The 25,428-nt window shown below is 55.7% G+C and overlaps 3 protein-coding genes across 4 annotated transcripts in view; 2 read left to right on the forward strand and 1 right to left on the reverse strand.

Annotated features, from left to right (window-relative positions):
* LOC308181526 (M1-specific T cell receptor alpha chain-like) overlaps window positions 1-25,428 on the reverse strand; it is a 401,071-nt gene that overhangs the window by 255,077 nt on the left and 120,566 nt on the right. The gene's annotated exons all lie outside the window — the stretch shown is intronic.
* Window positions 2,906-9,175, forward strand: LOC308181558 (feather keratin Cos2-3-like). The gene has a single exon (XM_080564945.1). It carries the CDS (start codon window positions 4,796-4,798, stop codon window positions 5,162-5,164), a length of 369 nt encoding a protein of 122 aa, XP_080421071.1. The 5' UTR covers window positions 2,906-4,795; the 3' UTR covers window positions 5,165-9,175.
* LOC308181533 (feather keratin Cos2-3-like) lies at window positions 18,464-25,176 on the forward strand. The gene has a single exon (XM_080564925.1). The coding sequence runs from the start codon at window positions 19,027-19,029 to the stop codon at window positions 19,621-19,623; it is 597 nt and encodes a 198-aa protein (XP_080421051.1). The 5' UTR covers window positions 18,464-19,026; the 3' UTR covers window positions 19,624-25,176.

The following is a 25,428-nucleotide window of genomic DNA, read 5'->3' on the forward strand; positions in this document are numbered from 1 at the left end:
GGGAGACGAAAACGGTTGACAGCTGATGGGAGCGTTTTCTCAGAAGAAAGCACACAAAGGCATTTCTCCGGGAATGGTTATTTGGGGACCAGGTCGGAGCAGGGCTGTTTGGAAGGAGGGTCCGAGCCGAGCCAGGAGGAGAAGGGAAGCAGGCAGGAACGAGTGGGGGTGTGCCGAAAGGAGAGGAGGAAGGCAGGGAGCAAGGCAAGGTGGGAGGGAACGGCCGGCTGAGCTCGCTGGAGGCAGACGGGACGGCTGCAGAGGGAGGACAGAGGGGAGCGAGGTCCGTGAGAAGCCGGCGGGCCAGCAGCGAGGGCAGCCCCGGCCCCCCGCAGCCCCCGTCCCGTCCCCGCCGCCGGCAGCCCCGCGCACCCAGGAGCACCGCGGCCAGCCCCGCCAGCCCTGCGGCCCGGCCCTGCCGCATCCCGCCGCTCCGCCGCCCGCGCCGCGCTGCCCCCGCCAGCCCCGGCTCTGCTCCGCCCGCGGCGCCTCCTCCCCGCCGCCGCCGCCCGGCGCCGCCAGCTCCGCCCCGGGGCCGCTCGGGGGCTGGCCCGGGCTGCGAGTGCTGGGCGCCTGGGGGCGGGCAGGGCTTGGGCTGCTGCCAGCGGGGCTCTGCCCGTCCTGCAGCCCAGCCCGGGACGCGGAGGCGAGTGCGGGGAAAGGCTGAGGCAGCTCCTTCGGCACGGGAGAGGAGAGGGGATAGGAGAGGGAGTGGGAGACTTGGTGCATGGAGCAGGGCATCACAGCCCTGGGGAAGATGGACACCACTTTGTTGAGGGAGACATTGGCAATGGATTGGGTTTAGAGGAGGGAATGTAGCCCCCGGCATGATACAAGTGCAGCCAAGGGAGAGTGAGCAGACAGTGTCTTGTGTCTCCTCAGATGTCTACATTGAGAAGGAGACCAGGAGCACCCTGCAGGAGCTCAAGGAGGACAGGAAAACTGGTGGTGCTGTTGTAGTCAAGCAGCTCAGCAGTCCAGAAGCTCTCTGCAGAAGCCATCTGCATGAGAGATAGCGAATCCCAGAAGAAGCTGTGATTGTGTAGGGCCAGAGCAGGGCAAACGAAGGGTGAGCGCCACTTGCGCCAAGGAAGGGAGCAGGAGCTCAGACCACAGGCCTCCCACCAGACTGGAGTACTGCAGTGGGTGGCAGATGCACTCAGCTTGGTCATAGGCCATGAGTGAGAAGAGGACATCCCAGTTTAGGCCCACTAGTGGAGGCAGAGGAGCCAGAGCACACAGCTGGAAAAGTAAATTGTCCTATCTGCAGAGAAGGCATCTAAAAGCATAAGAGGCATCCTGACCAAGACGTGGCACATGTCAGTGAATGGGAGGTTTCCAAAGACAAACTACATGGAACGATGCAAGGGCTGGTTGGGCTCCACCATCATGAGTGTATTCCCAGTCTGGATCAAGAGGTAGATGGCTGAGTCCAGAATGAAGAGCAGTAGCTCTCATCTCTCAGCCAAACCCAGCAGCAACAAAAGAAACCACTCTGTAGACCTTCCCCTCACCCCTGTGGGAAGATACCAGGGGCAGGAGGAAGGAGGAGATGGAGTTGCTGCTCAGGACTCATGGTCTTCCACCTCTTGATATCTTCCGAGGAAAAACACAGCAGGGCCTCAGCAAGCCAGGATGTTCCTTCAGAGACAGGAGAAAGTGAGATCAGAACCCTGGAGTTCAGGAGAGCAGCATTTGCTTTCTTCACTGTGTGCACACGTACCTGTCTGTGTGTGCCCAAATATACTTCAGTATGCATCCAGGAGTGTCTGTGAGTGCATCCATGAGTTCATGCATCTTTTTAGATGAGCATGAGCTTTTACAGTGTGCATGAGTGCTGTTCCCTCCACCCGCTTTTGATGTCATGAATGATATCTGTATGTGATCAAGGGTCACAGTGGGAATTAATAGAAACAGTGATTTTTCAACAGCATCCCTCCAAGGCTGAGATGTGGTGACTGTGCATGTTGCCCCAGGCTTCCTGAGCAGTCCGAATGAGAGGTCATCTGAGAAACCCTCCAGAGGATCACAGGCTGCACCTCCAGCACGCACGTAGTCCAACCCTGTGTTCAGAGCGGGTCTCATCAGATCAGGTTGCTCAGGATCAAGTCCAGGCAAAGTCCGAACTCTTCCAAGGATGGAGCTCCCCTAGCATCTCTTTGGCAATCTGCTCCAGGCCTTGACCGCCTTCAGGGTAAATAGGACCCATGTTCCTCTGGTTCAGTGCCACTTCTGCCCAAGGTTTCAGCCCCTGCATGACTCAGCTCCAGGCCCATGAGTCACAGAAGTATGTGTGGCATTGGTTTCCCTATGGGGGACCCCTGTCCTACCCCAGACACCACTGACAGCGCACCGGCAGCAGATCTAAGTAGGGCTGGGCCTGCTTGAAGAGGACAGGATTTCTCAGCCTTTCTCCCTGTACATAAAGCTAACACCATCCTTTTGAACTCTCTAGCCATGGGGAGTGCAGCTGTGTCCTGTTGTGGGCCCACCCTTGTTGGGGACTGAAATTGGCAGTGAACTTCCTAGGGTCGGGAGGCAGTGGGCTACAGATACAGAAGGCCGCATTTCATCATGTGTGCTGTGGGCACTTCTGGGCTGGGTTTGTTCTGTGATTGTTCAGCTGTTCTCAGGTTCCTTCTTGCCCTGGCTGCTCTCTGGAGCTCATGGACAGAGCAGTGGAGAATGCCCTGAGGTGACCAGCCCATTTTCTTGTGAGGGGGGCCACACAGTTCTCACAAACACACACCTTCTCTTGCACACCTGCGTGGTATCATGCAAAACTGCACCCACAGACACTTGCACAAGTCCAGCACACAGGCTGTCGTAGTTTCACACTGATGGCCAACTAAACTCCACCACACAGCTCTCTCATACCCCCTGCTGAAAGGAAGATGTGGGGAGAGATGTGATTTAAGCTAAAGGGCTTAAAAGTTGAGATAGTGATAATGTAAATATATGAAAAAGGAAGAAAAAAACAAAAACCAATGAGCAAAGGCTTTTTGGAAACAAATTGAGAGAAAATTATTCTCCACTTCCCATCAGCAAGTAATGTGTTTGGAAGCACAGACTCAATATGCCCACCCCTGGTTTTCCTTCCCCTTTCACATCTTCACTGCTGAGTGTGACATCATCCAGTACGGAATATCCCTTTGGTTGGTTTAGGTCAGCTGCCCTGATAATGTGCCCTCCCCACCTCTTGCCCACCCCCTACCTTCTGGCTTTGGGGGGCTTGGAGAGAGTCTTGATGCTGTGCCAGCACTGCTCCACTATAGCCCCAACACTGGTGTGATGGCAATGCTGTTCTAGCTCCAAGCGCAGAGCACAGCATTCTAGGGGCTGCTGTGGGGAATGTTAACTCTGTCCCAGGCAGCCCCAGTACAGGCAAGTGCCCACAAGAGAGGAACATGTGCATGAACGTGACACAGTGTGCAGCAAAGATTCTGGACAACATTTGGTCAAAGTACATGGTTTGATTTGGTAGAGAGGGGAGGTGGACTGGGAGCCTTGCAGAAGGCACTGGAGCCAGGGCTCTTGACAAGACAACGTCAGCTTTCTTGGGCCTTGCACTTAAGGCCTGAGAATCCCATTTGTTAGCCTGAGTAGCAGTGGTAAGGGAAAGTGCTGGAGTGCCCCTACTGATCACTGGTGGGTGTCATGACAGAAACAAGCTTGCATCATGTAAGGAGGAGGTGTACGATTTTATTTATTTTTTAAAACAATAAATGAAAGGCATGAAGTTATGGGAGTGAAGAAGGAATTCTCTATGGACAGGATCTGCACTGAGTGTCTTGGGAAAAACCACCCGGCTCTGTCCAATGCTGGTAGAAGGCAGGGTCACCTGCACATGAAAGGTTTACTTTCTGTCTACATTCATGTTCTTATTCCTTCTAACTAAAACAGACGTTGTCCTGTTGGGCCTTTCTTTTGGGATCCAGAAAGGGCCCTGCACAACCTCTCCCCTTATACAGACATCCCTGGGTCAGAGCAGGAGGAGGCAAAACAGGCCATCAGGTTTTCCCTGAGGGCAGTATCAGGAGGGGTAGGGTCACAGGCAGGAGCTGGGTCACCTATAGCCAAAAGGGCCCCAAAGAGCCCCTAAGGAGTCACCCAAGCTGACCTCATTTGCCTTTCCTGGACTCTTCCAGCACGTGAGCTGAGTCTTCTGCCCACACTGATGTGTGTTGCCTGGAAATACTTGGGCCTCCCTTCCTGCCACTCAGAAGTTGTCTTTTCTGGGGAAAGGGCATAAAGCAGGAAATGAAAAGCAGAATCACAGGAAGGCAACACACATCCCGTATCATTAGGTGGGATGTTTTGCATGCACGAGTAGCTTGTCAGAAAATAGTCCCTGCTTCAAGGGGTGCCTCTGGACATGGGGCAACTAAGGCCCAGTATAAAAGCCAGCCCAGGTCTGTGCTCTCTCATCCACTTCTCTGGCCTTCTTCTCCTTGGGAACAAGGTGAGTGTGAAGCCCCTTCTTGTCCCCCTCATTCTCCAAAAGCAGATCTCAACTACATGGACCTCTCAGCTGCTATCAGCTGTGTTCCATGCCAAATCTTGGGGCTGCTGGTTGTGGGAGAGTCAAGGTGTAGAAGGTTTGTCATGGAGGAAGACTGGGCCTTTAGTATGATGGCTCCTGGGCTGGAGCCTAGAGTGTAGCCAGGCTCTGGTGGTTCTTTCTGGGCTCTGGCAGGATGAGACCAAGAAGGCCTCACACATCCCTGCACAGCCTCCAGCTCACAGCACTGCCTGTGCCTTGGTTCCCTCAGGGTGTGGTGACAGGCTTTTCCTCATGCACGCCCATGTTCTGCTTCCTCCCTGCGCTCTCTCCCAGGTGCACCTCCTACCCCCAGACATGTCCTGCTATGACCAGTGCCGGCCATGCCAGCCCTGCGGCCCGACCCCGCTGGCCAGCAGCTGCAACGAGCCCTGCGTCAGGCAGTGCCAGAACTCCACCATCGTCATTGAGCCCTCTCCCGTGGTGGTGACCCTGCCTGGACCCATCCTCAGCTCCTTCCCACAGAACACCGTTGTGGGATCCTCCACCTCTGCTGCCGTTGGCAGCATCCTCAGCTGTGACGGAGTCCCCATCAACTCTGGCTGCTGTGACCTCTCCTGTATTACCAGCCGCTACTGTGGCAGCAGGTGCCGCCCCTGCTAAAGACGCCAGACAATGCCCCAGACCAGGACCCCAGGAACTCAGAACATGCTGCTGGACAAAAATGGACGGAAGAACAGACTTTGTGCCGCTGTTTTAAGAGGAGCTGACCATTTCTGACTTGTCCTGTAAAGACAGACAGGAAGGGGCCTGCCTGGATTCTGTGACAACATGGCCGATGTATATCTATCCTGTTTCCCACACACTCTTGTTCTTTCTTTTCTTTCTTGCCCTCTGCTTTCCGTGAGGCCCCCAGAAACCAGCCTGGAGTGACCTGCTAGCCCCTCTCCCCTTGTGGGCCAGGTAGATTGATGCCCTGTTGCAAGCCTGCCATTGGAAAAGCTGAACAGATTTTTGTCTGCTCCTGCTGTGCTATGATCTCGGGGCCTCCTCTTGGAGTCACCTCATTTCCCTCCTGAGACTTGATAAACATTTGCAGCAACCCTGAGTGTGTCCCTGTGTGGTCTTTTCCTCTGAATACAGATGACCAAGGGAGAAAACCATTCCTTAGTGGGAATAGGTTGAGGGCACTGCCTTATGCCTCTAGGCACTGGAATGCAGGACATACTGCAGCAATTCATCTTTCAGGCACTGTCTGTTGAAGCTGAGGAAGACATCCCTAGTTCTTCCACAGCCAATGGACACCAGTCCTTGACTTGTGACGTCTCCGCCTAGACAAGTGCTGTTGACATTGGAGGCCCCAGCTCTTGGGGAAGAGAGCTCCTATTGCTTTGGGTGGAGCTGTGCTGGGGATGGAGGCTCAGACAAAGATGTTCCCAAAGGACTGCAGAAACTGGGAATGGTTATTTGTCTTGGGGAAGGCCCTCTGTCTCTACTCCACTTTCACCTTTCCTCCACCACGTGATCATGGGCATCATGTCTGGGCATGGAGAGCAGGTAGAGCTTCCCTGTGCATCCCCATCACCCTTCAGCACAGCATCTGTCATGGCTCAGCTGTTGCCAAGATGCGTAGGGCTGAGGGGATCCACAAGTTCGTACTGCTACCAGTCATATCAGGCCACACACTGGAGCCCCCAGTCCCTGTGAACCCAAGTGGCTTTCTCTTCCCCAAGCTTGGGTAAACTTTCATCAGGCCCTGGAACTCAGTGGCCCTGTAGGTGGCAGAACTCCACCATGCTCCAGAAAAGACATTCTGTGGGTGCAGATATCCAGGTGAGTGAAAGACAAGGGAATAGGGAAAGTGTTTGGATACAGTCAAGGATCTTGCTCAGCATTATAGTCCTGCAGGCCAGGCTCAGAAGAGGCCCAGCACCAGAGCAGAAACGGACAATGGTGTTCCTGGTACCCCCTCCGCACCCATGCTCCGAAGGAGAGCAGGAAGTTCTCCTTCTTTCTCATGAGTTTCTCATGAGTTTCTTTCTCATGACTGAGGTGCTATGCAGTGCCTCGTGCGTGGCAATTGGAGAGCAACATTGTGAAGATGAGAAACTCAGTGATACCCTGGAGAAGGGGAAAAAATATCTATGGCAGGCAGCTGGAAACACAAATGGTTCACCTGATGACATGGAAAGTCTCCAGTGTTTGGGGAGCAATGGTGGTGGAGTACAAGTTCTCCAAGAAGGTGAGCGGGCTGAGGAAAAAGTGCATTGGGATACTGGGGGGCTGGTCACTCCCCACAGTGACAAAGGGGGGCCATTCCCCATAGCCTTCAGAGGGATGAGGAGAAGGTAATGACAAAGAGGATGATGTGCCAGCCGGGATGGTCTGTTAAGCTCAGAAGAATGAATTCAGTCCCAAAGGTCCTGTTCTCCTTTGCCATGGCTCTAAGGTTTCAGAAGGGGATGATGTCAGACTGAGGTTTCATGTTGTAATTTCAGCAGTAGTAATTTGAGACAAGGCTGAGGCTGGTGCTGCCTTCCGCGAGAGCACAGAGGAAAGAGGGCCCATGGCTGCCCCCTGCTGGGAGCTGCCTCGGCCAAGCTTTTCTTTCTCCGGGTTGCTTCAATTCTTGCTCTTGCAATCAGACAAAAGAGTTTCCTCAAGACTGAGGACATCAAAACACCACATTCAGCATGCTTTGTGAGACAGAGGAAGCTTCACCAGCACAGCCTCGTTTCTCCTGCCTGGTCTCGGCATTTGCAGCCTACAGGACACCCAGCTTGTCCCAGACATGCAATCCCCCACTGCCGCAGGAGCTGGTCATTATGACACTGCTCCCTGTGCAGGGGCTGAGGATGATCGCAAATGCCTCCAGCTCCCCTGAGGAGACATCAACGAACTCAGTGGGCTGTAGGTCTTCATTTATCTCTTGCTCTGATTGCTTACTGTGATGAACATGGAGAGCTCTTGGGCCTTTGGCACTAAGGGCTGCTCTATTTGTTCTATCCCTTAGGCACAGGCTTTGGACATGAACTGGCTGAAGGTCTGGAGAAAACCTGGTGGCTGGGATGCAAATCCATTTTATTGACTGACTCATTGAAGAGAGAGAAGAACCCTGCAAATCTCTGTCAGAACTACTTCTAGGGGTCTCTGGGCTGGGCTGGCCAGGGCTCCAAGCAAGCTGCTTTAACATGGGCTGGCAGGAATTTACTCACCCTGGGGCTGAGGGGCTGAGAGCCAGCCCCTAGGGGAGTCTTATCTCCCAGCAGACTCTGCCCTATTCTGTCAGACTGGGAAGAGAGGAAAGTAGAGCCCTGCGGTCCAGGTCAGCCAGTCGGGGTCAGCCCTCTCTGCTCAGCCACAGACACCAGCCCGTTTGAGAAAGAGAATATGGCTGTCAGCTCTTGGAGTGAACAGGGGAAGCAGCGCAGCCAGGGGAGAGCTGAGGGCCCCATCCCAGAGCTCTGCCTTGCACACACACATCCCCTCCCCATCCGGGGTTGTTGCTCAGCCAGGGCAGCTCCCTGCACCAGGGTGTCACTCACAGCACAGAGGTACAAGGCGCTGTCAGAGAGCTCAACTCCCTTCAGCCGCAGAACACTGTATTTCCCATCAGTGTTCAGCTCTGTGGTGAAACGGTCTTTCTGCTTGGTGCCCTTTCCTGCTTGATAAGAAATCAGCTGAGGGGATTGTCCCTTCTTCTGATGATACCAGAGCAATGCATCAAATGTGGAGCTCTGGTATGTGCAATTGGTCTGGAAGGTGTTTCCCTGTTCCACGGTGACTTGTCTTTCTTCCTGGGTGACGGACACCTGCCCCATGGTTTCTGGAAGAAAGAGAAGGTCAGCAGCTCTGTGAGGAAATCTCCAGGCAGCCAAACAGGAGTGAATTCAGACCTGTGGGAGATAAGTCTCCCTGTCCTTTACTGGGCTGGAAGGTCCTGAGGCCGGGGCACAGCAGGGTGTTTTGGGGGCAGAGCTAAGAGCTCCCTGGCCAGAGCGGACCCTGTGAGAGCTGTGCTGTGTGCCTGCTCCTCCTGCCTGCTCTCCTTCTGCCCAGAGGACCAGGGCACAGCCTGTCATGCCTGGCTTTGTGTGCTGGGTCCAGCATCCTCCAGCAGGTTGAGGCACCCGTGCAGCTACTGGGAAAAGGTTCAACCTGCTTCCTCATCCCTCTCATCTCAGGGGCCTCCAAGTCCCACCAATATAAACAAAGCTGAGGTGAGTAGTGGCAAGAGGGAGCCCTGGCTGTGCTGACAAGCAGGAGGACATTGGAGGCCATGGCAGGAACACATCAGGCAGAACACATCAGGCAGAAGACAGACTGGACACCCTGGTAATGTCCATGGGAGGAGAGCTTTCATGTCCCTGTATCCACTTGGACACAATCCGGCTGTTTCTGTAGGAAAGGGAGAAAAGAGGGACTGCAGAGACTGATGAAATCTTCTCTGGTGACAGTAGGTGGACCAGAAGAGAGAGGCAGAGGGAAATAGACAGAAAGGACACGAAACACAGGAGACGCGCCTCAGGTCTCTCCTCTCTGTATTTTCTTCTCATTTCAAAGAATAACAGCATCTAGAAGGAACCGGTCCAAGAAGCAGAAACGGGAGCCAACATTTACCAACACTTTCCCTGTGATTCAAGAGTCGGTCCCCACATAAACATGGTAAGGCTATGAGGGCTTCCTGGGGAAAGAAGATTTATGTCTTGATTAAAAGCCAGCACTTACCCAGCAGTTGCCCCAGGAAGGCAGTGAGGACGAGATACCCGCGGTGCATGCTGAGACCGACCCTCCTGTTTGCTGAGGGAGAGAGAGTCAGAAAAGCACCTCCCAGCCCCGAGAGAACAGAGCTGCCGGAAATGACTCTGCTGGGGGAACAAGGGGAGATTCAGTGACGAGAAATGTTCTGGTCTGACTGTGCCCAAAATGCTCCCTGGGGTTTCTCCCTCCTCCAGCAGGAGCAACCGTTGAGGATTGTCACAGTCAGGGGTCCTGGGAACTCTGGGGGCCACATCAGGGGAAGGGGCTGCTCTCATCTCCTCTCCCAGAGGGGTCCTCACCTCCTCAGCTACAACTGCCTTCTCTTCTGCACATGCACTGTTTGGCCATGGCTGATGTCAGGGCAGTCTTGCCCACTGAGCTTGTTCTTTTTACCCTGGGGTTCTCTGCTCCATGAGGATGTTCCTATTTCCTGTGTGAGGAGAAGACACCTCGATTTCTCTCCCACATCCCCAGAAAGAAGGGAGGAACCATGCTACGCAGCAGCCCAGGGTTTCTGGCTGTGTCCTGTTCTGGTGGGATAACGTAGCATTTGCAAGAGGAACGGGGCTCCAGTGGGGTATGGGATGCGAAAAGCCCAGAGGGGACAAGGACAACCTGTTCCATAGGCTAAAGGGTGGGGAGTCATCAGGGAAAAGCATGTGGGTTCAGTGGGTCACGTGCACTCACACTGATGGGCCACAGAGGGCACCCACCCACGGCCACATCGCTGGCACTCTCTGCTTCCCTGATGCTTGGGCCGCCTCTATCACCACCCCTAACACCTTGTCTGGCTTGGCAGCACCTGGCTAGTTGTGTTGTCTTCCCCCATACCTCCCTCAGCACACCTCAAATATGGAGCTCTCAAGACACCGAAAAGAATGACACTCCAAGCCCTGCAGACCCCAACTGTTCCTTTTATACCCCCCAGGCAGTGTGAACTTTCTCCCTCTCTCCAAAAAAATTTACCGCAGGAAGCAGTAAATCCACTTAACTGTGTTGTTGTGTCTCCTCCCACCTTCACCTGCACCTCCAGCCTCCTTGGTGGAAGGTAGCGTGAGAAGCTGAAAAGTCCTCGACTTCGTCTAAGCACTGTTCTGCAACAGCCAAAACATCTGTATCTTTGGCTGATAATTCCCCTTTCCAACCTTCTGTTTTCTTCCTCTAAACTTCCAGCCCATTCCTTCTCAATTTTCCACGTTGCAGCTAACAACCAGCACACTCCTTCCTTCCTTTTGTCTTTCCTTACCATACACGCATCCTTCCATTTATTAAATTCATTCCCTGAGGCATTTGGATTGTGGTGTATTGACCTTAGCCACTCCTGCTTTGCATCTTGCCATCCATTTCCAAGAAAACCCTTCCACAGTGTGGCCCATTTATCAAGGGAACCATTCCTTATTCTAACACAAGGATCCTGCTGACTACACCCAGGTCTGTCTCCCAACACTACAGAGCACTGGCAGGTTCTTTAGGGATCCTTGGCAGAAGGAGGACTGGCCACAGGTTGTGGTTATAACTAGAGATTTATTATTACATAAGAAATTACTAGAAATACTAAAAATTACTACAAAATCCTAAAGATTACTACAAATAAATTACTAGTTGAATTACTAGAGTGATAACACTAATGCCCTTTCTCACCACAATGGTGGGTGTCTCCACATGCTGGGGCCAGTGAGAGGGAGAGACAAGGGGGCAGGGGTGCACCTTAACAGCCCCCTTCCACATTATGGATATTTGCCTTACTGTTGGTTATGCTAACCACACTGCCAGGCATCAGGAGCAGGGGCTGCCACTCACACCTGGCTCACCACAAGCCCCACGTGTCCTTGCTGGGCAGGCTCAGCTCAGAGCTCCATGCATACTGTGATGAGAGGGAGCTGCTCCTCACAGCACCCGCACCTTCCTGTATAAAGCTGCATGCTGCAGGCACCAGTGTGGTTTCAGTGCACACAGGTAGACAGCGCTGTCCTGGAGCTTGGCATCTTGCACGTGGAGAAGCACCTGGGAGTTCTCCATGGAGAGCACAGAGGAGATCCTCCCGGAATGCACATGAGGCTTGGACTTGCTCACCTGCAGCAAGAACTGAGGGGACTGGGTCGGGCGCTGCTGATACCAAAAGATGTAGGGAGCAGAGCTGCTGGTGGAGAAATTGCAGTGCAGAGTTGCGTTGTGTCCCACCTGGATGGTGGTTTCTTGTGCAAACTGCAGCACAGAGTTCTGTGCATGACCTGCAAAACCAGAACAGCATTTCAGCACTGCTTGAAGGTGTGTCTGTTCTCCCCCTTTCTCTCCTGTCTCTCTCATTTCACCAACTTGCTCACTGTCTCCTCTCTCCATCTCCTTTTTCACGGGCTGTAAAATGCTGAGCTAAGTACACATGCACTCTTCTTTCTTCAGATGCTGTTTAATTCCCATACCCAAGTCTGTCAGCTTACCGACTTTTTAGCAGTACCTCGCCAGGCTTTGAGTCCATACATACCTATCAACAATGCTAGGCATCTGCAAAGGAAACGTGCAGATGCTCATTCATCCCTGTACACTCGTTGCCCCTGACATCTCCCAGACTGATTCCTGTACCTGTCTGCAGCCCCTGCTCTCCCTACAGAAAACACCTGCAGTTCTTCCAGGGAGGCAGGACTCCAATTTCCCCCCTCCAGAAATGATGGGATGCCGTCTTGCCCCTAGCTTGCCCTCCTGAATGTCACATCTCACCAAAGTCTGACAGTGCCATCAAGGCTGCCAGAAAAAGCAGGACCATGTCACGCGCTCGCCTTCACAGGGTGCCCACGGAGTGCCCGGAAAGAGGGAGCTCAAGCTTGCGAGTTCACTTCCCCCTCTGCCAGCTCAAAGCAGCCTCTGAAGCTCAGCACAGAGGGCGGAGCAAAGCTCTCCCCCTGCTGCTCCTTGGGGCACACCTCTGCCACAGCAAGGCTCTCAAGAGAGGGATGGGCCAGTGGTTAAAGCAGTCAGAAAGGAATCCAGCCAATCTTTGCTGTGCCCCAGGTTCCCCATTGCCAGTCACAGGTTTTCCAGCACCGCGAGCTTCACACTTGTGCCATTAGCTCACAGCTGCAGGCCTGTGAAGGCCAGGACATTTCACTTGGTCAGCGGTAAGGCAAAAGGACACCAACATGGCCACTGTGTGCTTCCCTCTTTTTGCCCCTTCTGGCAGATGGGCAGCCCCAGCAAGGGGCAAGTGTCCCCAGTGGCCTCCCACTGCCATCCAGAACCCAGCCAGACACAGAGGCCTGCACCCAGCTCTACTGTCAATGGAGAAGGGATGCCTTTTGCTGCCCTTCTTCCCTGTCCCTGTCCTCTTCTTCCCTAGGGGCTGCGTGAATGGAGGTAGGACCAGGCACAGACCAAGGTACCCAACTTTCTCTGCCAGTCTGGTTATACTTCACCTCTTCCCTGGGCAAGGGGGAAGGCTCTGCAAGGAAATATCTCCATTGACAGAGCCAGCTCAGAAAGCCCCCCCCAGGCAGAGCCTCAGTCTCCCTCTGGCAGGGAAGGACGCCCCACCACAGCCCTCTGCTCAGCAGTCAGCACCTCTGCACACACAGACAGGAGTGAATCCTGCTCCAAGGGCACACCTTCAACGGCGCTGACTAGTGCAGCAAACTCCTCAACGCCTCAGTCCTTTGGCAAGATCCAAGGTTCCAAAAGGTGTCACTAGAGGCAGTGTCCAGCACAGACATTTGTGGCATTGCCAGGACGTCATCTCAGCGCCAGAGGTGCTGGATTTGGGCTTGGGACAAAGCCTGTACAACAAGCTCCTAAAACAAGACCTCTGCAGAAAACGGAGGAAACCCGACGTGGCTGTTCCGATGCTCCCTCGGGCCCGTGCTGTTTAACTCCGGGCCCTGCAAGGGGACTTCCAAGCACCGGCAGCGCCCCCACGTGGCTCCGGCTGTGGCTGTGCCCCCGCCTCGCCCCCGCCCCACCTGCCCGGCCCCACGCACTGCGGGGCACCCCCTGACCCCCCCAGCTCCGCAGGCCGTTGGCTGCCTTTGCTGCAAGGGCGCGCTGCTGGCTCGTGTGTGGCTGGGTGCCTCCTGCACCCAAAACCCTTTCCTGAGGCTCTGCTTCCTCGGCAGCCAGCCCCCACCCCGCATTACTCTGGGGGTGCTTCCTGCCCAAGAGGAAAATCCTTTTCTTTGCTCCTTTGCACCATCCTGAGGCTCTGGTCAGCCCCCTTCTCCAGCCTTCCTGCATTCTCCGAAGCCCCCTTGTGACCTACGCTGTCACCACCTGTGTGCCCCGGTTGGGGACCACGCACAAACTGGCCACGGGTGCCCTCCTTCCGACTGCTCGTGGCCTTAATGAGAGCAGTCAGCAGGACTGGATGCCTCTGGCATTGCCAGCTGCTATGGTGGAAAGGTGGAACTGAGCATCCTGAGCACAGCGAGGAGGAAGCACAACAGACTTGATGCCCTGGACTTCTGGAGAGCAGACTTTGGCCTGCTCAGGCATCTGCTTGGCAGTGTACCATGATACAAAGCCCTGAAGGGGAGATGGGCCCAAGAAGGCTGGTTAATATTCAAGGATCACCTCCTCCAAGCTCAGGAGCGATGCATCCCAACAAAGACAGAGTGAGGCAAAATGCCAGGAGACCTGAGTGGATGAACATGGAGCAACTGGCTAAACTCAAACATGACAGAGAAGGCCATAGAGGGTGGGAGCAAGGACAGGTAACCTGGAAAGAATACAGAGACATTGTCTGATGAGTAAGTTAGGAGAGCTAAATCTGCTCTAATTAGATTAGAGAGCTTATCTCTTATCTCTTGCCGAGGCGACCGGCTCCGGGGCAGACGTGCGCTGCAGCGGAGCGCGGGATCGGGACAGGCAGGGCTATTTTTCGGGCATCGAGCCTACGTGAGGGAGCCGCCAGGCACCGGCAGCCCTCGTGAGGGAGGCTGACGAGGCGTAGGCGGGGCCAGCAGCGTCAGCGACAGCTCCTCCCCCCGGCCGTTCAAAGGCAGCCCGTAGGGAGCGCGAGCGACCAGGAGCGCGGCGAACAGGGCCGGCAAACAGGGAGCGACGCGGTGGGAGTGACGCGGCAGTTAGCGAGCCAGTGAGCGCGGGCAGGGCGGGCAGGCAGGGCGGAGCGCTCACACCCGCCCATAGGGACAATTCCTCTAACGGCACTCTCCCGTCAGCTGGGCTACAATGGTCTCCACCAGGCACGGTGCCTTCTCTAGGAAGTCAGTGCACACCCAGACCGACTGCCCGTCCAAACACGCGGCAGTTCAGGTCTCCGGATGCGGGGAGTGTCTGAGCCTCTTGCTGCCATCGGCGGGAGGCAGGGAGACTGCTTGCGTGAGGTGCGAGCAGGTGGACGACCTGGTCCGCATGGTGGCAGAACTCAAGGAAGAGGTGCAGAGGTTGAGGGATATCAGGGAGTGCGAGCGGGAGATAGACTGGTGGAGCGACTCCCTGCAGGACTGGAGGGAGAGGGACCAGGGTGAGACGCCCCAAAGGGGGGTGGACCCCCTGCCCTGTCGCCATCGGGCAGAGGGAGGGGACCTGCGAGTTGAGGAGGAATGGAGACAGGTCCCTGCTCGACCTCGCAGGAGATGCCCTCCCCTTCCGGTGCCACCTTCCCAGGTGCCCTTGAACAATAGGTTTGAGGCCCTGGAGCTGGAGAGACTGGTGGGTGAGGATGAGGTAGGAAGCCCACCCAGGAGGATGCCTGAGGTGAGGAAGTTGACTCCACGCCTCAGGACTGCCTCCACCAAGAAAGAAAGAAGGGTGATTGTTGTGGGTGACTCCCTCCTCAGGGGAACGGAGGGCCCTATTTGTCGGCCCGACCCCACACATAGGGAAGTCTGCTGCCTCCCTGGGGCCAGGGTCAGAGACGTTACCAGGAAGCTTCCAAACCTGGTTCGCCCCTCTGACTATTACCCGCTTTTGATAGTCCAGGCTGGCAGTGACGATGTTGAAAAGAGAAGCCTCAAGGCTATCAAACAGGACTATAGGGCGCTGGGACGATTGGTGGAGGGAGCAGGAGTGCAGGTGGTGTTTTCGTCCATCCCTACGGGGGAAGGGAGAGGCACGGAGAGGACACGGAAAGCTCATGTGGTTAATAGGTGGCTCAGAGGCTGGTGCCAGCACAGAAATTTTGGGTTTTTTCACCATGGGGAGCTTTACTCGGCACCCGGCCTGATGGCCCCAGATGGGTCTCTATCTCCAAGGGGAAAACGGATCCTAGGCCAGGAGCTGGCGGGGCTCATAGAGAGAGCTTTAAACTAGGTAAGAAGGGGGACGGGGCTCAAACAAGGCTTGTTGGAGCTGTGCCGGGGGAAACAATGGCTAGGCCGGGGAAGAAGGCGATGGCCCAGCTGAAGTGCATCTACACTAATGCACGCAGCATGGGTAACAAACAGGAGGAGCTGGAAGCCACTGTGCAGCAGGCAGGCTACGACTTGGTTGCCATCACGGAGACGTGGTGGGACCGCTCCCACGACTGGAGTGCTGCAATGCCTGGCTATCGGCTCTTCAGGAGGGACAGGCAGCACAGAAGGGGTGGTGGCGTGGCTATCTATATTAGAGAATCTTTTGATGTTGTGGAACTCCAGGCTGGGAATGATAAGGTTGAATCCCTGTGGGTTAGGATCCGCGGGAAGGCCGGCAAGGCTAGCATCCTGGTGGGGGTCTGTTATAGACCGCCGAACCAGGATGAGGAGACGGATGAGGAGTTTTATAGGCAACTGACAGAAGTTGCAAAATCGTCGGCGCTTGTCCTCGTGGGGGACTTCAACTTCCCGGACATATCCTGGAAACACAACACGGCACAGAGAAAGCAGTCTAGGAGGTTTCTGGAGAGCGTGGGAGATAGCTTCCTGACGCAGCTGGTCAGTGAACCTACCAGGGGTGGTGCCCCGCTAGACCTTCTCTTCACAAACAGAGAAGGACTGGTGGGAGATGTGGTGGTCGGAAGCTGTCTGGGGCAGAGTGACCACGAAATGGTAGAGTTCTCTATTCTTGGCGAGGCCAGGAAGGGGACCAGTAAAACTGCTGTCTTGGACTTCCGGAGGGCTGACTTTGAGCTGCTCAGGACGCTGGTTGGCCGAGTCCCTTGGGAGGCGGTTCTGAAGGGCAGAGGAGTCCAGGAAGGCTGGGCGCTCCTCAAGAAGGAAATCGTGATGGCACAGGAGCGGTCCGTCCCCACGTGCCCAAAGATGAGCCGGCGTGGAAGAAGACCGGCCTGGCTCAACAGAGAGTTGCGGCTGGAGCTTAGCAGAAAAAAGAGGGTTTATAATCTTTGGAAAAAAGGGCGGGCCACTGAGGAGGACTACAAGGATGTAGCGAGGCTGTGCAGGGAGAAAATTAGAAAGGCCAAAGCTCATCTGGAGCTCAATCTGGCTACTGCCGTTAAAGACAACAAAAAATCCTTTTACAAATACATCAACGCGAAATGGAGGACTAGGGAGAATCTCCATCCTTTACTGGATGCGAGGGGAAACCTAGTTACTAAGGATGAGGAAAAGGCTGAGGTGCTTAATGCCGCCTTTGCCTCAGTCTTTAGCGGCAATACCGGTTGTTCTCCGGACACCCAGTGCCCTGAGCTGGTGGAAGGGGATGGGGAGCAGGATGTGGCCTTCGCTATCCATGAGGAAATGGTTGGCGACCTGCTACGGAGCTTGGATGTGCGCAAGTCGATGGGGCCGGATGGGATCCACCCAAGGGTACTGAGAGAACTGGCGGAGGAGCTGGCCGAGCCGCTTTCCATCATTTATCGGCAGTCCTGGCTATCGGGGGAGGTCCCGGTTGACTGGCGGCTAGCCAATGTGACGCCCATCTATAAGAAGGGCCGGAGGGCAGACCCGGGGAACTATAGGCCTGTCAGTTTGACCTCAGTGCCGGGGAAGCTCATGGAGCAGATTATCTTGAGGGTCATCACGCGGCACTTGCAGGGCAAGCAGGCGATCAGGCCCAGTCAGCATGGGTTTATGAAAGGCAGGTCCTGCTTGACGAACCTGATCTCCTTCTATGACCAAGTGACGCGCTTGGTGGATGAGGGAAAGGCTGTGGACGTGGTCTACCTTGACCTCAGTAAGGCTTTTGACACAGTTCCCCACAACATTCTCCTCGAGAAACTGGCTGCTCGGGGCTTGGACTGGCGTACGCTTCGCTGGGTTAGAAACTGGCTGGATGGCCAGGCCCAGAGAGTTGTGGTGAATGGAGTCAAATCTGGTTGGAGGCCGGTCACTAGTGGAGTCCCCCAGGGCTCGGTACTGGGGCCGGTCCTCTTTAATATCTTTATTGATGATCTGGATGAGGGCGTCCAGTGCACCCTCAGTAAGTTTGCAGACGACACCAAGCTAAGTGCGTGTGTCGATCTGCTCGAGGGCAGGAAGGCTCTGCAGGAGGATCTGGATAGGCTGGAGCGATGGGCTGAGGTCAACTGCATGAAGTTCAACAAGGCCAAGTGCCGGGTCCTGCACCTGGGCTGCAACAACCCCAAGCAGAGCTACAGGCTGGGAGATGAGTGGCTGGAAAGCTGCCTGGCCGAGAAGGACCTGGGAGTATTGGTGGATAGTCGGCTGAATATGAGCCAGCAGTGTGCTCAGGTGGCCAAGAAGGCCAACGGCATCCTGGCCTGTATAAGAAGCAGTGTGGCCAGCAGGTCGAGGGAAGTGATTGTGCCCCTGTACTCGGCTCTGGTGAGGCCGCACCTCGAGTACTGTGTTCAGTTTTGGGCCCCTCGCTACAGGAAGGACATGGACGTGCTCGAGCGAGTCCAGAGAAGGGCGACCAAGCTGGTGAGGGGTCTGGAGAACAAGTCTTACGAGGAGCGGCTGAGGGAGCTGGGCTTGTTCAGCCTGGAGAAGAGGAGGCTCAGGGGCGACCTCATCGCTCTCTACAGTTACCTGAAAGGAGGCTGTAGAGAGGTGGGGGTTGGTCTATTCTCCCACGTGCCTAGTGACAGGACGAGGGGGAATGGGCTAAAGTTGCGACAGGGGAGTTTTAGGTTGGATGTTAGGAAGTACTTCTTTACCGAAAGGGTTATTAAGCATTGGAACGGGCTGCCCAGGGAGGTGGTGGAGTCACCATCCCTGGAGGTCTTTAAAAGACGTTTAGATGTAGAGCTTAGGGATATGGTTTAGTGGAGTACTTAGTGTTAGGTCGGAGGTTGGACTCGATGATCTTGAGGTCTCTTCCAACCTAGAGAAATCTGTGAATCTGTGAATCTCTGCTCTGCTTCACTGAGACCCCACCTGGAGTGCTGTGTTCAGCTTTGGGGCCCCCAGCATGAGAAAGATATAGACCCGTTAGAGTGGGTCCAGAGGAGAGCCATGAAGATGATCAGAGGGGACCCGTCCAGCACTTCCGGTGAGTCTTCTGCCCTCACTGATGCATTCCTGCCCTAGAAATCCTTGGACATTTCATCCCAGCACTCTAAAGAAACCATTGCTGTGGAATGGCCATGGCCTAGATCTGGAAATGAAAAGGCAGCAGTGCAGGAAACCAACACACAGACCATAACATTTGTTGGAATGGTTTGCATTCAAGATGAGCTTGTCAGAAAATTGTTACCTCTGCCAAGGGTGCCCCTGGGCCTGCGGCAATGAAGTACCAGTATAAAAGGCAGCCCAGCTCCCTGCTCTCTCATCCAATTCTCTCGCCTCATCCTCCTTGGGAACCAGGTGAGTCTGAAGCCCTCTCTCCTCCTCTTCTGAACTAGAAGGGATCTTGCATCAATAGACATCACATCTGATGGTGGTTCAGTGCTATGCTGGGTCTTGGAGTTCTTGGCCATGGGAGAGGGGTGGAGAGAGACATTCTGTGTAGAGAGAGGCTGGGACATGGTGCTGAGGCAGCTTTTTGGATTACGCGCTATGGGATTGTCTCATTGGTTCAGGCTGCTCTTTGAAGGGCCCTGTCAGGACAAAGCGATGAAGACCATGAGCCTCCTGGCACAGCCTCCACATCCACCCTCAGCAGTTGTCTTGGCTCCTTTGTTTTGCGTAACAGGGTTGCTCCTCACCTACCCACGCGCTCTGCTTCCTCTCTGCCCTCTCTCCCAGGTGCATCTCCAGCCCCAAGACATGTCCTGCTACAACCAGTGCCTGCCATGCCGGCCCTGTGGCCCGACCCCACTGGCCAGCAGCTGCAACGAGCCCTGCGTCAGGCAGTGCCAGAACTCCACCGTCGTCATTGAGCCCTCTCCTGTGGTGGTGACCCTGCCCGGCCCCATCCTCAGCTCCTTCCCGCAGAACACCGTTGTGGGATCCTCCACCTCTGCTGCCGTTGGCAGCATCCTCAGCTGTGACGGAGTCCCCATCACCTCTGGCTGCTGTGACCTCTCGGGCATTTCCAGCCGCTACGGTGGCAGAAGGTGCCTGCCCTGCTAAAGCCACTGGCCATGGCCCTGGGGTTTCAGCACGACCATGGTGCTGGACAATAGAAGGAGGAATCTTCAGGCCATTGCTTGCAGAATGACTGACCTTCCTCACCAGAGGAGGTAACATTGGCAGGAGCCAGACCAGAGGCTACCCCGAGATTTCTGAAAACATGGCCCATGTCTCTCCTTCCATCCCTCCACCTACCTCTCTCTCCCTTTTCTTTGTGTTCTTCTTCTCCCTTGGGTTGTGAGGCTCCTCAGATCCAGCCCTCCCACTGCGGTAACAGCAGACACACGACCAGCACGATCTGCGCCATGGGCAAGGGACGCTGCCTCTCAGTTGGTCCTGGTGATCCCTGCACTGAGGGGCCTCTGCTCAGAGTGACCTGCTTTTCCTCTGTACACTCATTAAAGATTTCTGCATCCCAGCCTTGGCTGTAGATGGTATTTTTCCTCCGTGTATGCCCTCCTGAGCTGCCCAGGGAGAATGGTTTTGCCCTTGCTGGGTACAAGATGGGTGTTTAAGGAGCCTCTTCCCCACCCCCAGAAGAATGGGAGGTTGCGACACGCTGCAGAGGGTCCTCTCTTGGGCACTGCCCCTTGCAGCTGCAGAAGACATCCCTGGCTTTCACAGAGCAAGGGGCAATCTACCCTTGCCTTGCAGCGTCTCTGCCCACAGCTCCCCCTGTCCTGCAAACAGAGAGCACAACCTCTGCTGTCCTCACGGGAAAAGCTATGAGTCTGTGGGAGGCTGTGGAGGCTGAGCACCCTGCAGGCTCTTAGGAACGGGCTTCCTCTTGCTCAGGACAGTGCTGTGCTGGGTAAGCAGGTGGGGACAGAAGATGGATGGCAGATGTGGGGAATGGGTGGAATAAGTGCAGGGATGCCCCACCGCTTCTACTCCACCTTCATCTCCCCTCTTTTGCCCCACCTTGGGGCTATGGCCAGCACACATGGGCATGTGTGGCAGGAACATGTGTCCCATGAGGCCCAACTGCCCCCAGCACAGCACTTGGCAGGGCCCAGGTGGTGGCACACATGCAGGGCTGACACACTTCACAAGTCAGCATTGGTGTTAGCCGTAATGGACCATACACGGCAATCTCCAGTCCCTGAGGACCCTGCACCCCCATGGGCTGGGTCAGTGCAAAGACAGCAAGCAGTTTGCATGCCCCCACGCTGCTCTGTGCTGCCCACTTGCCCCCAACCATGCAGCAGCTTTCCTCAGGCCCAGGACCTGCACTCACAGGGACTTCCTCACGCTCGTTTCCACTTTTCCTGACCGTTTGTTTTGCTCCCACTCAGGCAGAAGGTTGTTTCTCTCTTTCTTCTTTCCTTTATGTAGAGGCTATCTTCAGGATGTTTGCAGCGCTCTGGTGCCCAGCTGCACTTCAAGGATGCCCACTGTTTCCAGGCCCAGTTCGACTGCTGGCAGACATCTTTCCTGTCAGTGCTTTGCAGCCCCCTGATGTCTGCAGTTTCTCAGTAGAGCCTGGTTACCTCTGTAACAGCTCCCATCAGCAGGGCACCCTGTCCCTGCTCGATTACAGAGCTGTTTCCTTAGATATCCACGTATGGCCCTGCTTGGTACAGCCTTGTCATGTCCAGAAGGAATCAACCATGCAGGCAAGAGAGAAGAGCCAAAGGTGTGCTGGGGTGGACCCTTTGTCTTTCCTGGTGTCAGAGGAATGGAATCAGCCACAGCTGCAAGAGAACGTAACCAGTTTAGCCCAGGTGAAGGAATGGCACTGCCAGGGCTAAGGTGTGGGGTAGACCACAGGAAAGAGACCCAGGCAGAGCTCTGACAAACATTTCTGGTTTGTTGGGATGGCCCATTGCCCTGGAAGGGCTTGGCCTGTGTTGCAACTCAATACAGGACTGGTAGATCCTGGAGACATTGGTTTCTTAATTGCCCTACTGTTTATTGCCTACCTTCAATGCCCCAGGCGACTGTTAGCAGGATATAAACCCTGGGTGAAGTTCTGGGTGGGTGTCATTGGAAAATGGATAAAACTGTGGGTGGGATCTGCTTCTGTGTTTGCATGAGGCAGCTTAGCTTGGATGAGACACCCACTAAGCTGAGCAAACCCCTCATGTGGAGCTGCCCCTTTGCCTTCAGGAGAACCAGCCTGACATGGGCTGGGTGGGAATCTGTCCCCTCTGCGATGCATTTCTGAGACAATGCTGGCAGGCCTTTATAGACAGGTGTGAGGAGATGGACCTGGCTCCAGCACTGACTCCCAGGAGGACCTGGCAGTGTCCAGGGGTGGAAATCCCTCACTGACAGGCACTATCAGGAGCCTCACAGCAGTCTGCTTCTCCTATACATCCCAAGGTGGTCGATGGACAGCCTCGCTGAGGCACTCCAAACATTGTTACCTTGAATTAAACCAAGGACCCAAACTGTCCTGATACAGTCCTTGCTGGGGCCTGAAGTTGGCAGTACCAGAGGGTGATTGTTGCAGCGTGAGGAAAAGGAGGACTCAGGAGAAGGGAACTGTGTTTCAGTGCCTCTTCCCTGGACACATCTCTGCCAGGCTGGTGCCATCTCCGTTCAGCTGCACCCAGGCTCCAGACCCTTTCAGCAGAACTGGAGTGCCTTGGAGGGGCCGGGCTGGCGGGGGAACCCCCGGGGCTGCGGGGCGAGGTGGTCCCGGCGGGCGGAGCGGCAGCGCCCCCTGGGGGCTGTGCCCCTGCCTCGCCCCCGCCACACACGCCCGGCCCCGCCCGCCACGGTTCCTGCCCGGCCGCAGCCCCGGCTCCTCTCCCCGTGGCTCTCAGGGCGCAGTAATACACCGCCGCGTCCCGAAGCCGGGGCTGGGCGAGCCACAGGGCGCTGGACCGGCGGTCTGCTGCCACTACGAGCCACCCTGCCAGGTCCGTCAGTGCTTTGGAGCCTTTAGTACCGAGCACGAGGAATGCAGGGCCTCGGCCCGGGAACTGACGGTACCAGTGGATGTAGTCATCGGTTTGGATGTTGGGGTGTGAGCAGGTGATGTTGATGCCGGTGCCATCCCTGGTCTCTGCCCACGGCTCCTGCTGCACCTGGGCTCTGCCTGCAGCCACTGCCAAGAAGAAAAGGAGGAGAAAAATCAGAAAATGGCTTTTTTTGCACTGAAAGTATCACGCAAGGGGAGAGGAGAGAAGAAAACGGTTGACAGCTGATGGGGGCATTTTATCAGAAGAAAGCACACAAAGGCATTTCTCTGGGAATGGTTATTTGGGGACCAGGTCGGAGCAGGGCTGTTTGGAAGGAGGGTCCGAGCCGAGCCAGGAGGAGAAGGGAAGCAGGCAGGAACGAGTGGGGGTGTGCCGAAAGGAGAGGAGGAAGGCAGGGAGCAAGGCAAGGTGGGAGGGAACGGCCGGCTGAGCTCGCTGGAGGCAGACGGGACGGCTGCAGAGGGAGGACAGAGGGGAGCGAGGTCCGTGAGAAGCCGGCGGGCCAGCAGCGAGGGCAGCCCCGGCCCCCCGCAGCCCCCGTCCCGGCCCCGCCGCCGGCAGCCCCGCGCACCCAGGAGCACCGCGGCCAGCCCCGCCAGCCCTGCGGCCCGGCCCTGCCGCATCCCGCCGCTCCGCCGCCCGCGCCGCGCTGCCCCCGCCAGCCCCGGCTCTGCTCCGCCCGCGGCGCCTCCTCCCCGCCGCCGCCGCCCGGCGCCGCCAGCTCCGCCCCGGGGCCGCTCGGGGGCTGGCCCGGGCTGCGAGTGCTGGGCGCCTGGGGGCGGGCAGGGCTTGGGCTGCTGCCAGCGGGGCTCTGCCCGTCCTGCAGCCCAGCCCGGGACGCGGGGCGTGTGCGGGGAGAGGCTTGAGGGAGCTCCTTCGGCACGGGATAGGAGAGGGGAGGGGAAGGGAGTGGGAGACTTGGTGCATGGAGCAGGACATCACAGCCCTGGGGAAGATGGACACCACTTTGTTGAGGGAGACATTGTCAATGGGGTGGGTATAGAGGAGGAAATGTAGCCAGCTCTCTGCAGAAGCCATCTGCATGAGAGATAGCGAATCCCAGAAGAAGCTGTGATTGTGTAGGGCCAGAGCAGGGCAAACGAAGGGTGAGCGCCACTTGTGCCAAGGAAGGGAGCAGGAGCTCAGACCACAGGCCTCCCACCAGACTGGAGTACTGCAGTGGGTGGCAGATGCACACAGCTTGGTCCTAGGCCATGAGTGAGAAGAGGACATCCCAGTTTAGGCCCACTAGTGGAGGCAGAGGAGCGAGAGCACACAGCTGGAAAAGTAAATTGTCCTATCTGCAGAGAAGGCATCTAAAAGCATAAGAGGCATCCTGACCAAGACGTGGCACATGTCAGTGAATGAGAGGTTTCCAAAGATAAACTACAGGGAAGGATGCAAGGGCTGGTTGGGCTCCACCATCACGAGTGTATTCACAGTCTGGATCAAGAGGTAGATGGCTGAGTCCAGAATGAAGAGCAGTAGCTCTCAGCTCTCAGACAAACCCAGCAGCAACAAAAGAAACCACTCTGTAGACCTTCCCCTCACCCCTGTGGGAAGATACCAGGGGCAGGAGGAAGGAGGAGATGGAGTTGCTGCTCAGGATTCAGGGTCTTCCACCACCCGATATCTTCTGAGGAAAAACACAGCAGGGCCTCAGCAAGCCAGGATGTTCCTTCAGAGACAGGAGAAAGTGAGATCAGAACCTTGAAGTTCAGGAGAGCAGAATTTTCTTTCTTTGCTGTGTGAACATGTACCTGTCTGTGTGTGCCCAAATATACTCCAGTATGCATCCGGGAGTGTCTGTGAGTGCACCCATGAGTTCATGCATCTTTTTACATGAGCAGCAGTGTGCATGAGTGCTGTTCCCTCCACCCGCTTTTGATGTCATGAATGATATCGATATGTGATCAAGGATCACATTGGGAATTAACAGGAAAAGTGATCTGTCAACAGCATCCCTCCAAGGCTGAGATGTGGTGACTGTGCATGTTGCCCCAGGCTTCCTGAGCAGTCCGAATGAGAGGTCATCTGAGAAACCCTCCAGAGGATCACAGGCTGCACCTCCAGCACGCACGTAGTCCAACCCTGTGTTCAGAGCGGGTCTCATCAGATCAGGTTGCTCAGGATCAAGTCCAGGCAAAGTCCGAACTCTTCCAAGGATGGAGCTCCCCTAGCATCTCTTTGGCAATCTGCTCCAGGCCTTGACCGCCTTCAGGGTAAATAGGACCCATGTTCCTCTGGTTCAATGCCACTTCTGCCCAAGGTTTCAGCCCCTGCATGACTCAGCTCCAGGCCCATGAGTCACAGAAGTATGTGTGGCATTGGTTTCCCCATGCGGGACCCCTGTCCCACCCCAGACACCACTGACACTGCACCAGCAGCAGATCTACGTAGGGCTGGGCCTGCTCGAAGAGGGCAGGATTTCTCAGCCTGTCTCCCTGTACATAAAGCTAACACCATCCTTTTGAACTCTCTAGCCATGGGGAGTGCAGCTGTGTCCTGGCCTGGAGAAGCAGGGAGGGGTGACTGGCACCACAGTCTTACACTCTGAATCTTGTGTTACAGAATTAAAATAAGGATCCAAACTGTTGTGGGCCCATTCTTGTTGGGGACTGAAATTGGCAGTGAACTTCCTAGGGTCAGGAGGCAGTGGGCTACACATACAGAAGGCCGCATTTCATCATGTGTGCTGTGGGCACTTCTGGGCTGGGTTTGTTCTGTGATTGTTCAGCTGTTCTCAGGTTCCTTCTTGCCCTGGCTGCTCTCTGGAGCTCATGGACAGAGCAGTGGAGAATGCCCTGAGGTGACCAGCCCATTTTCTTGTGAGGGGGGCCACACAGTTCTCACAAACACACACCTTCTCTTGCAC

The sequence above is a fragment of the Anser brachyrhynchus genome, assembly GCF_964034855.1.
Source record: "Anser brachyrhynchus genome assembly, chromosome: 22".
Lineage (NCBI taxonomy): Eukaryota > Metazoa > Chordata > Aves > Anseriformes > Anatidae > Anser > Anser brachyrhynchus.

What these genes read in the sequence shown, in the direction of transcription:
- LOC308181558 (XM_080564945.1), top strand. Translation starts at nt 4,796, where the DNA reads ATGCACGCCCATGTTCTGCTTCCTCCCTGCGCTCTCTCCCAGGTGCAC.
- LOC308181533 (XM_080564925.1), top strand. Translation starts at nt 19,027, where the DNA reads ATGGGAGAGGGGTGGAGAGAGACATTCTGTGTAGAGAGAGGCTGGGAC.